The 11328-nt window shown below is 57.6% G+C and overlaps 1 protein-coding gene across 1 annotated transcript; it reads right to left on the bottom strand.

Moving 5' to 3' along the window:
• Window positions 1-598: 598 nt before the first annotated feature.
• On the bottom strand, window positions 599-10211 carry SHISA8 (shisa family member 8). The gene is made up of 4 exons (XM_014882571.2): window positions 9376-10211; window positions 2164-2288; window positions 1929-2057; window positions 599-1382 (listed from the first exon to the last, which is right to left on the bottom strand). Exons 1-4 carry the CDS (start codon window positions 9921-9923, stop codon window positions 1069-1071), a joined length of 1116 nt encoding a protein of 371 aa, XP_014738057.2. The 5' UTR covers window positions 9924-10211; the 3' UTR covers window positions 599-1068.
• Window positions 10212-11328: the final 1117 nt, after the last annotated feature.

The following is an 11328-nucleotide window of genomic DNA, read 5'->3' as shown; positions in this document are numbered from 1 at the left end:
CCTCCCACCTGCCCTCTTTCTCTTGGCTCTTTTCGTCCCACCCAGCAGCTGCTCTTAAGCAGAGGTGAGCTTGAAAAGTCCTTTACACACATAAAACCTCGCAGGTGCCTCGGGAAGCTGTCAGTCCTTTTTCTGGATAACCTAGAGAACAGAACTGTATGGCTTGCAGTCAGAGTCCTTTGGTGGAGCAAGTGTGGTGTCTCCATGCTCCTCTGGAAGCAACTCAAGGGGATGATGGCTTGAGCAGAGCCAAGCAAGGTGGAGCTGGGCCAGAAGCCTGCAATTTTAGGAGCTTCTCTGAGGGAGGAAGGCTGTTACCTGACCTTGCTTTAGAACAATGTCCTTTCGCTCCATCTCTTTGTTTCTCTGCTCCCCCTGGTAAAACTCTGTCAGAACCATTAAACTTCAGACAGAGGAGAGTTTTTTTGTGCAGCTGCTTGAAGGGTTTTGCAGTTGGCCCTGGAAGCTGTATTCCCACCCTGTCCCCCATCGCGGGGGGTTCCCCAGCCCTGTGGGAGAGTGGGCTTTGCACCCTGCTGCCCCCGGGGAAGGTTTTGTGAGCAGTGTCAAGTTGCTCAGCCAATTCATACCAAGGCCATACAGTTTAATGTGTTATTTATTGACAAGGTGGAGGCTGGGACAGTGGGGAAGGGAGGAGACTGGGGAGGGAAAGGGGCTGCTCGGGCTTTGCAGTAGGGGCGGTGCTTTGAGTCAATTGCTTTTCCCCGCACCTAGTCAGAGTACCAGGTGCGGGTGCCTGGCCCCAGCAGGATCTGTTCCCAGTCTGTCCAGCACTGGTCCCCATCCTCTGAGCAGGGTACGGCTCTGCCAGTGTGTCCCCGGCTCAGCCTTTCCCGAGGGTGGGCTGAGAACGCTTGAAACTTGTTGCCCGGATAAGTCCCCAGTGCCTCCTCGATGGTGAAGTGCAGCGGGCAGCCGCCATCCCTGGCGCCGGGAAGGACGGCGCGTCTCCCGCTCTGGCCAGCGTCGCAGTTTGTGTAAGTCCTGTGATGCTCTCTCTCCTCCGGTGGGCTGAGGGGGCAGCCCAGTCCCCGGTGGCACTGGCCGTCAGACGGTGACCTCGGTCTTGCTGTTGGTGGCGAGGTGCCGCGGGTGCTGCCCGTACAGCGAGGTGGAGGGGCCCAAGGCCTCGGGTGGCCCCTCAGAGCGCAGGGTGGCCAGGCCCGGCCGGCGGGGGCCGCGGTGGGGGCCCCCCTCCCAGCCCCCTGGGAAGGCCAGACCCCCTGGCACCTTGGGGCCCTTGGCCTTGGGCAGGGGGCAGCCCTCGGCCAGCACCGGGGTCTCTGCTGGGAAGGTCAGTGTGCTGGCGGGGGGTGGCTCCAGCCCCCCAAACCGCCTGTAGAAGTCCTCGGTGGCGCTCTCTGTGGGGACAGGCGTGCAGTGTCACCCCCGCCAGGAACACCCCCTTCTGCTGGCACAGGGGGGACCGGGGAGGGTGCAGTGGTGGAGAAGGCTGGGATGGGGCTGTAGAAGGGATTCTGGGTGGTAATTGGCTGGGGGGTGATATTGGCAACGAACTGGCTGGGCAGTGCTTTTGGGGGAGATCCCGGGGACCCGACCGCTGGGCAGTGCAGTGTGTCCATGTGGATCCTGAACGCTGATGGGGTGGGCAGTGCTTCAGGTCTGTGTGGGATCCTGGGTGCTGGTTCACTGGGAAGCACAGTGGATCTGTGGGGGACCCTGGGCCCTGGGCCCTGACTGGCTGGGCAGCACAGCTGGCTGGTGAAGTGGTGGAGAAGCTGCAGAGTTTTTGCTGTGAGCAACCATCCCAGGAGCACTGGGAAACTGGGATGCTTGTCCTGCCTGTGTCCTTTTGTGAGCCTCATGCCCCTACCCATTTGGTTTTTGGGGTAAACAGGGTGCATGTCCCTGGCCACCATCCCACCCCACATGGCAGCAGCACTCACCTCCAACCTTGAGGGTGGTGTAGGAAGTGTAGTCCGGGGCTGACAGGGCCAGTGGCAGGCGCTTGCCATGGCTGTGGGGCCTCCCCACTGAGGGGGCAATGGCCACTGCATTGTTCAAGGGTGGCTTGTCTGGAGGGGCAGAGATGGGTAGGGGCTCAGCTTTAGGCTGCACCCTCCCACACTGCATTTATTCACTCAAGGGAACTTATTTTTCCCCACCACACCAGCGCCTTACCTGTGCTGTTTCTAGGGGGCCCCCGGGCCAGTCCCTCTCCCAGCGGAACCTGCACACCTCCCATGAGGCTGTCCATGTTCTCAGAGGGGCTGTGGCTTGGCTGCTTCAGCAGATCTGTCAATGTCCTGAAGAGGGGTTGAAGGCCTGTTAGAACAATATCCTGCTCCCCTGGGACCCCTAATGTATCCCAGCCCTGAACTCCCCTCTTTGAAGGCAGAGCTAGGCAGCCTGGGGCTAGGAAAGCCACTGGGAGCAGTGCACCCAGAGTGCACTCAGGCTACTAATCCAGCTTTTGCACGAAGGCTCTCTAACAAGTGTAACAGCTAATTGGGATCTGGCTGGGGCTGAGCCCTCCCAGAGCCGGCGGTATCAATTGGTAAGAGTGGTGAGGGAGATGCATGGCTTGGAGCAGGCTGCAACGGTATGGTGAACTGAGACAGAGGAAACTGATCTGATGGAAGCTGGAGCAACACCTCTGGGATGTTCCCCTGGAGTGAGAGCCTGGTGCAACAGGGAAGAGGAGGCAACGCCTCTACTCAAGTCACTTCAAAACAGAGAAGACCCCAAGGAAGGGAGAGAGAGGCCACTTGTGCCCCTTCAGGGAAGGAAATCAACTAGTGGAAGCCTCTAGCGCAGGCACTGTCTGTGCATAACACCCTCCTTGTAAGTAACAGCATTAAATATTAAACACCATTACATAAGATAGAGCCCTATTTTGTTTAACATTCATGGACAGAGATTCTGCAGTCCCACCACAGCGTGCTGGCAATGCCAGAGCGAGGCACAGCAGCAGTGCCAGAGCAAGGTAGACCAATGCTGGTGGTGCCAGAGCAGGGTACAACAGCAGTGACAGAGGGAGCACACTGGCAGTGCTGGAGCAGGACCTAGCCACGTGCCACTGCAGCCTTTGGCAGCAAGTTCCAGGACAGGATGGGATGCTCCTGCTGGCACAGGGCTTTGTGATGGTGTGATGAGAAGACACACCATTCCCCCTGCAGACACCATCCCTGCAAGACTGCAGGGGTGTCCACTCAGAGCTTTTTTTGGCTCGCTAATTCCCAGCTCGCTGTCAGCATGCCTTGTGCTTCGAAGGCTCTGGCTGGCTCACAGACACACACCGTGAGCTGACGGTTAGCGAGCAGTTGGACGATAAAACAGCAGATTAAACTCAAAGTGCATAAATGCAAATTGGAGAGGAAGCGGGGAGTAATCCTGACTTGGTAGATGTGTCAGCTCATGGCACCGGAGTGCTCAAAAACCTAGCAAACATGATGCTTGGAATTTCCAGGAAAAGCAGTGAGAACAAAGGAGAAAGCAATGAATTGTGCCTGGGGGATGCTTATGCTTGTGGGGACCCGAAGGAGCCTTTTCTCTCCCAGTTTGGATTCAGTGAGCATCACAGGGCAGGGGCAAGAGTGAAGCTACAAGGAAGGGTCACTTGCCCTGTGGGTTCACATCATTCTTGGGAAGCTTTGTGTAGCAATCCCTCTGGGATCACTTAATCTCCAGATGGGCCAAAAGAACCCCGATAGAGCTAAAGAAATTGAAACGAGCGAGAAACAAACCCTGGCAGCTGACCAGCTGGAAGGCAGCTTGACGGAAAAGGGCCTGGGGATCCTGGTGGACACCAAGTTGACCATGAGCCAGCAAAGTGCCCTTGGGACAAAGGCACTGAATGGTTTCCTGGTCTGCATTAGTCAAAGTGTTGCCAGCAGGTCTGAGGAAGGTGATCCTTCCTCTCTGCTTGGCACTGGTAAGGCCACACCTCTGGAGTGCTGGCTCCAGCTCAATACAGGAGAAGCATGGATGTACAGGAGAGAGTCCAGGGACGGGCCACAAAGATGGCACTGGAGCATCTTTTATATGAGGAGGGGCTGAGAGAGCTGAGATTGTTCAGCCTGGAGAAGATATGGTTTTGGGGGAATCTTACTAATGTATGTGAGTATCTGAAGGGAGGATGGAACAAGACAGTGTCAAGCTGACAAGAGGTGACAGGTGCAAAGAGAAACAGGAAATATTGTTTAAACAGAAGAAACAACTTTTTTTTTTCCTGCAGGAGTAATTAAATGCTTGACCGGGCTGCCTGGGGAGGCTGTGGCATCTCCATCCTGCGGTTATTTAAAGCCTGCACCTCCCCAGGAACTTTTCTGCAAAAGACTGACCCAACCAGGGTTCCGGCCATGGATGCTGCAGTCAGAGAAACTCTGGGCACAAGCCTGGGCGAGCAGTGGGCTGTGCCTAGGCAGGGCAGGGGGAGGCAGGTCCCCCGAGGCCATGGGTGTGGGCTGTCAATTCGGGAAGCTGCTGCCCTGTCAACTCCCACCTTCCCTGGGGTGCACTCACCAGCCCCTCCCCAGTGGACGCTGCCTGCTTTTGCCTGTCCCCAGGGCCAGTGCTCAAACAGGCTTGTTTCAACAGGAAGTTCAATGCGATTTGACCTATTTTTTAAATTATTTTTTCTTTTCCTCGGGTCTATTTATGAAGCTTGAGCAATCCTTTCTCTATGACTTCTCTCCACATAAATCTGTCAATGCTCTTTCTCATAAACGTGCCCTCCATTCTGACTGCTTGGGGTGTGTGGACAATAACGTTTAACAATGGCTTGAGCAGCAATTAATGAGCTGCTTTGCTAAGGTGAGAAGCACACATGAGTCCCAGCACCAGCAACACTGGGATTCACCCTGCCCTTGCACCATGAGTACTGCCACTGGCCAGGGCTGCCAGTAGGGCTCTGCACCCCTTCCCTGGCTCATCCCCAGGTGATGCAGTGCAGGGAAGGTGGACATGGAGAGTGACACTAGGGAGGAGCTGTTGTCTCACTGAACATCACCTTGGGGGTTTTGAGCCTCAGTCTGTTCCTGTGGCTGAGGGGTTTGAGGAAGATCAAGTCACATCTCCCTAGGTCACCTGGTGGTCTGTGGCACCAAGATGGATCTGGAGTGCAAGTGGAGGAAGGGAACAGAGAGCAGATGTAGCTGTAGACCTGCACTGCTCATTTGCTAAACGTTCTGATGAATGGTGCCACGGAGGCCTCCATCCACACTCAGGCCATGGATGCAGAGTATGGGAGGCCATATGTGCGGGTGGCTTGCCATCCAGCTTGCCTGAGCGTCAATTGGGCAGGCATGCAGCCACCTCCATGGCAAGTCTAGTCCTGCTTAAGGGTTCAACAAAGTTGCCCCAAACCAGCCCAGTGCAAGACCTGAGACCAAGCACAAGAGACAGATCCAGAAGCAAGAATGCTGGAGGCCAAAAGAGCTTCACAGCAGAAGCCATGCATGAAGCACTCAGTGCTCCTGATCCATCCCCGAGGGATATGCCTGTGTGGGAGCAGGATGCTGACCTGGCATGGCAGCCCAGCCCAGGGCCTGACTCACTTTTGGAAGGCCCAAGCCCCATATCTGGCAAGCCTAGCAAGATGCAAGTCCTAGCAAGGGGGCAGGGAGCAGTGGGGGGAGACAGGAGTACAGCTTCCAGAAGAGAGATGATGGCCTAATCGGATGAAGTGACCTTGCCATAAACTGGAGTGAACCCTTGGTGGGAACACAGAAGGTGGCAGCCACTGGATGAGTAGGTTGATGAGGTTTGGAGCAGAGGTGCAGCATTTCAGGAAGCACAGAGCACACTGCAGCCACAGGTGAGCATCCCGGCTGGTCACACCACCTCTGCACCCAGAGAGGCCTCATTTTCATCTCCCAAGAGTGCCATTTCCCTCAGCTTACAGTATGTCTGCTCAAGGCAGGAGTGCCCATCCATGCAGCTGAGCAGCACAGGCACTGTGGAACACCTGCCCAGTGGGGCTGGTACACTCAGGGATGCTCAGGATGGCGTGGGATTATCAAGATGTCTTTGCAAAACGGGAGTTGCAGTGGTTGGTACTGGAGCTTAGGCAAAGTGGAAATGAGCATCCCCAAACATTACGTTTAGTCTAGGGACAGACCTGCAGGTCTCCTTCCCTACTGGAGCTGGATCCTCTTTTGTCCCCCCAGAGAGACAGAGCAGCACATGATAGCACACCATGCTGCCTGCAAACTGTTTCTAGGTCTTCACCACTACCTACTACCATGGACATCAACTGCAGGCATGGCCCTGGATTTGAGCATTGCCAGAGAAACACCCAGCATAGCTGGAGGCACATTTGGGGACCCCAAATAGCATGGGAGACCAAGGAAGTGAAAAGCCAGAATTGAGCACTCATCTACTGCAGCTGCCAGGGCACCTGCTCCTGACAGCTGTTTTGCCCCTCTCCAGAATCCCCCCCACTCTCTAGGAGGCTGCTCCTTGCCCAGGGGTTATTCACACCAGCTACACATTTGCAGTTCCCACCCAGGAGGTTTTCTGGGAGAGGTCTGGGGCGTGTGCTTGCTCTCAATGTAATGGTCACAGACAGATCCTGGAGGCCCCCAAGGACCCAACGTCCTCGGAGATCCGGGGACTGAAGAAAAACACAGGCAGGTGTTCCTGACTCAACGCAGGGTTTGGCCAGGCTAAGCGAGTGCCGAGGACAGATGCCAAGCATGAGCCGAGCAGGAAGGAGAAGGGATTGCGGGAGCTGCCATAAGGCCCTGCAGGAGGAAGGCGGATGAGGATGGGAGGACAAACCAGGTAGCTGTGGTAGCTTGAGCACCCACTTCCCTGGGTGGACCAGCAGCCAAATCCATGAGGAGAAAAAGACATGTTGGAGATGGCCAAGGTGTGAGGAGTCTCAGGATAAGCTGGACACAGACTCAGGTGTCTCCATCAGGGAGGAGCTAATGGACCTTTTGCACCTGGTCACTCTTCTTGGGTTTGGACCAGGACCAGAACCATGACAAACAACATCTGGAGGTGCAGAAATGGTTGACCTTACTCCCCAAGCAAGAAACCTGCAAGTAGCAGCAGTGGGAGCTGTCCAGGGTAGCATGAAGTGCTCCCCAGGAGCGGAAAAACCCTGACGGGAGGGAGGAGTAGGAATGGAAATCAAGACGACTGTGCAACAGGGAGCTGGCCCAAGGCCATGATGCGGTGCCCAAGGAGCAAATGAGAAGCTCCTACCTGAGGTGCCGGGAGGGAGGCGAGGTGGCACTGCTCATGCCTTGGACCATGTGTGGGTACAGTGGCAAGGCAGGTAGAAATAGCCCTGCTGTCTCAGAGGCATCAAGACAAAGCATATATTCCCCCAGCTGCACAGGCACAGTGGAATGGAGATGGCAGCATCTCTTTTTGGATGCTGATGCCATGTACCCAGCCTTTGGCACTGTCTCCATCAGCCCAGCACCCAGGAAGTCATGTCAGCCTGGTGTTTTGCCTTGTTCCTTGGGCTCTGCACCTGATGCACCACTCCTGCCGTGCCACAGCTTTCACCATCCCCGTGGAACCAGAACTGCTCACAACTTGCACGAAAGGACACAGGGCACAGAAGAGGGCAAGACTTCTCCTGACTTCTGCAGTGATGGAGGTGCCCTTCTGATTTTGCCCCTCAAAGGTGGACGAGAAGAGCTCACCTTCTCCTGGTCTGTACGCTAGTGCCCGAAAAGATCTGTGGCTTTATGGAGAACAGGCACCTATCTCTCCAAACTCAGTGGGAAAATTCAGGCTTGCATGAGTTTAGAGGGAGGGGGAGACAAGGGGAAACACACGACTTCAGCAGCGCAGAATTGAGACTACTCACAGAAGACAGCCCCTGGTGAGTGGCAGCAGTCCTACTGGAATCTGGTGGTGGGAGAAGGCAATACCCGATGGCAGGGGATGAGGACATGGGTCTGGGTGTCCCAGGGTCTGACCCCTCCCCGAGTATCTCCTTCCCAGGAGGTGGGGGGGATGACCAAAAAAAGACGCGGCGGCAGGCGAGTGGAAGGGGAGTCAGGAGGCTGGCGGAGGCCGTATTGATCCTGTCAAGGTGCCAGCACTTCCTCAGGCAACGCAGGGGGAGGTGCGGGCACATAGCAGCACACAGCCAGGCTCCCTGCCAAGGTGGGCGCACAGCATGGATCCCCCCAAAACTGTCTCTTGTGTCTCGGGTCTGTGACCCTCCTCCAACCAGGGGCGATTAGCCTCTGCTTCCCTGGGTGGGTGCAAGAAGTAGGATGGGTCTGGATTTGGGGTGTAGCACCCAGTGGCTGCATAAGCCTCAAATGGGCAGGGGAAGGAAGGGTGCCTCAGGGGAAGGAGAGAGTGTGTTGGTGCTGGGGGTTGCAATCTGGGCAGCTGCCTGATCCTCCCGATGAAATAATTTCCACTAGCCCTGCTTTTCCTTTTTTAAAAGCTAAAATCCCTTAACAACATAGCATGAAAATGGGTATCTCCTCAGGCTTGATGTCCTCACCGGGAAAATGCAAAGTAGAGCCCCAAAATGGAGAGAGAAGCATGTATTAGCAGCAGGAGGAAGAGGGGAAGATGCACTGACAGTCACCGCAGCAGCACAGGAGTTGGGGGAGATGCGGGGGGTGTCCAGTGCTAAAGTGTGTCTGACACCTTGATCTTCCCCCCACCAGCCCTGTGCTCAGCCCCAGGAGTGGGCTGAAAAGCACAGATTGGAACCACAGAGAATGGGCTCCAGGAAGAAGCTGCCCAACTTTCCACTGAAGGGTGTGCTCCAGGGGGTATAAGAGTGGACGCCCCCTGCAAGGGCAGTGTCCCACGCTGGTGCACAGAGCAGACACCAGGGCACACCCATGCACACATACACATACGTGTGCACGCGTGCACACGGAGTTGGCACAGCAGCCACAGTGGAACTGTCATTGCCACCTCGTCTCCCCCAGCAATGCAAGCAAGGCTGTAATCAAGGGGACTGCAGTCCAGAGTCACCCCATTCACAGACCCCATCTCACCTTCCTGGGACATTGGGAGCCACAGATTTGTTGTGGGGGGGAAAGCCACATCCTATAGCTCACATATCACCCACCCCACTGGCTGGTGGGCTGGCACTCCTGAGCCAGGGACATGCCTCCTCAAGAGACAGAGCAGGTCATTTTGACAGGAGATGGGTGTACAGCCACCCCTTCTCGTGGAGGCTGTCCTGGCTGCCAGCCCTCCCTACCAGGTTAGTGGGCTGCAGCCAACACACCCCCTGATGTATCAGCATGCTCCGGCAGGGATTTTAGGGATCACCTCACCCTCTTGGCAGTCCCAAGGTGAAGCCAGGGCTGAATCTACGCAACGGGCTAGGAACATGAGCTGCCACCCATGGGGAGAGGAAGCAGGGAAGGTGGGGGGACTGGACCCGTTTACCTGGAGACGGTCATTTCTGTCTGGGGACCCTGTGCCTTCTCCAGGCCCAGCTTGGTGAATATGCCCACCAGCACCATGATGGCCACCACACCACAGATGATGTAGACGATCATGTTGGTCTTGTCACGAGTGGGATCCTCGGGGGTCTCGTCCACCCGGGCAGGCGGCTGGCCCGTGTTGACCCAGTTGGGGGTGTCGTAGTTGGAGCAGCCACTCTGGTCCAGCCTCCCGGGCTTGAACTGGCAGCAGAAGCGGTACCCGCAGGTCCCGCAGCAGTACTGATAGATGCCGGCGTTGCAGTTGAACGGTGGGTCCCACTGCCCCATCACGTCGTAGTACCCGCGGCAGCGGTCCCCCCCCGGTGGTGCCGCTCCGGTGGGCGCGGGAACCGTGGTCTCCGGCGGCGGTGCCTGGCTGCTATTCCCGCTCTCCCCGGGACCCCTGGTGCTGGGGTCGCCGCTCCACACCCGAGCCGGCTCCAGCAGTACCAGGCAGCAGATACCCACAACATAGGTCGGCTCCATCCGCCCGCGGCTCTGGGGGGCCATCCGGGCGAAGAGACGAGTTAGAGCCGCTCGCCCGAGACCGGCCGCATGGCCGCCGAAGAGCCCCGATGGAAGAGAAACGGGCTGGGGAGAAGGGGGGGCGTAATCGAGGGAAGGCAAAAAAGGGTAGAAAAAAAGAAGTGAGTGGGAAAAAAAAGTGCGAGGGGACGTACCCCCTCCCCGTTTCTCCCCAGATCGGCCGATGAGCAGAGATTCAGAGCAGGGGGCGAGGCGGGCGGTATGGGAGAGCCGCCGCCTCCCGCCGGCCGGGGAGGGGACGCGGCGGCGGGCGACGGGAGCGGGCGGGCGGGTCGGGCGCCGGCGGCCGCCCCATCCTCGCTCCTCTGCCTGCGCCTCCCGGCACCGCGCTCCGCCGAGGAGACAGGGAGGAGAAAGAAGGGAAAAGCAGCAAAAGCCCTTCGCACCAGGGCGGGAGGAGCAGCAGCAGCAGGAGGAGGAGTGCGGGGGAGAGGGGGAGGGAGCCAGCGCGGCCAGGGAGGCGCGGGGGGCTCGGCTCCCCCGCCGCCTGACAGCCTCCCGAGGAAACCGGAGAAGATCCTTCACCGAGTCCTCTGCCAGGCTCCCCGCCGCCACCGGGCGGCAGGACACCCGCTCTCCCCGTCGGGCAGCCGCCGCGGGCGGCCGGGCACGCGTGGCACGCGCGGCACCCCCACTCGTCCGGACCGGAGCTGCGGGGCCACAAGCTGGCACTTGGTGGTACAGGAGGGGTGTATGCTGGGGGGACAGAGCCCCCGGGGTGGTGGGGTGCCCTTCTGCAGCCCCTCAGCGGGGGGACACTTAGGGAAGGGGGGAGAACAGCAGTCCCAGTCCCTTGTGAACATCAGAGCATCCTCCAAGGGGAGATGTTGACGGGGAGGCTCTAGGATGGGCAAAGTGGGGGGCTATTGGAGCACCCCTAGAAAGTCATCCTCCACAGAGTCACAATGATTTTCAGCCAGCCACTGGCTGGCCCTGTGTTTGGACTTCGAAGTTCAGACTCTCTGGGGAATGTGCACCCACTGCTCTGGTCTCTGGCTGGTGCCACCCAGCCAGAGTGGTATATACCAATAAAGGTATACCACCAATAAAGGTGATATTCATCCTCACTGCCAGCTCCTCTTCCCAGAAGGGCATGATTTGCTTTCCCTGCTCTGAGACCATTGCGGCAAGAGCAGGGTGGGGCAAACTGAAGGGCCGTCGGGCCCCTTGCCCAGCACTAACACATTGTACAGCCTGTAACAAGGGTGGCTGGGGTGAGGGGCAGTGACATATGGGAATTGTGGCTGCAGCCTCATCACCTCCAGACAGACCTAAATCCTGTACCAGGGAAGGTCAGCAAATCTGGCATCGCCAGTATATTCTTGGGCATATATTCCCTCCATGCTCTGTGGTAGAGAAGGTGAATGAT

This window comes from Sturnus vulgaris, chromosome 5 (genome assembly GCF_052056855.1).
Source record: "Sturnus vulgaris isolate bStuVul1 chromosome 5, bStuVul1.hap1, whole genome shotgun sequence".
Lineage (NCBI taxonomy): Eukaryota > Metazoa > Chordata > Aves > Passeriformes > Sturnidae > Sturnus > Sturnus vulgaris.
This window is presented reverse-complemented; position numbering and strand designations above follow the sequence as displayed.

Bases quoted from the DNA above. Each gene is read 5' to 3' on its own strand.
- SHISA8 (XM_014882571.2), bottom strand. From the start codon at position 9,923: ATGGCCCCCCAGAGCCGCGGGCGGATGGAGCCGACCTATGTTGTGGGT. The intron at 2,289-9,375 runs GTAAACGGGTCC...ACCCCTCTTCAG, and splicing joins ACAGAAATGACCGTCTCCAG to GACATTGACAGATCTGCTGA. The intron at 1,383-1,928 runs GTGAGTGCTGCT...CTGTCCCCACAG, and splicing joins CACCACCCTCAAGGTTGGAG to AGAGCGCCACCGAGGACTTC.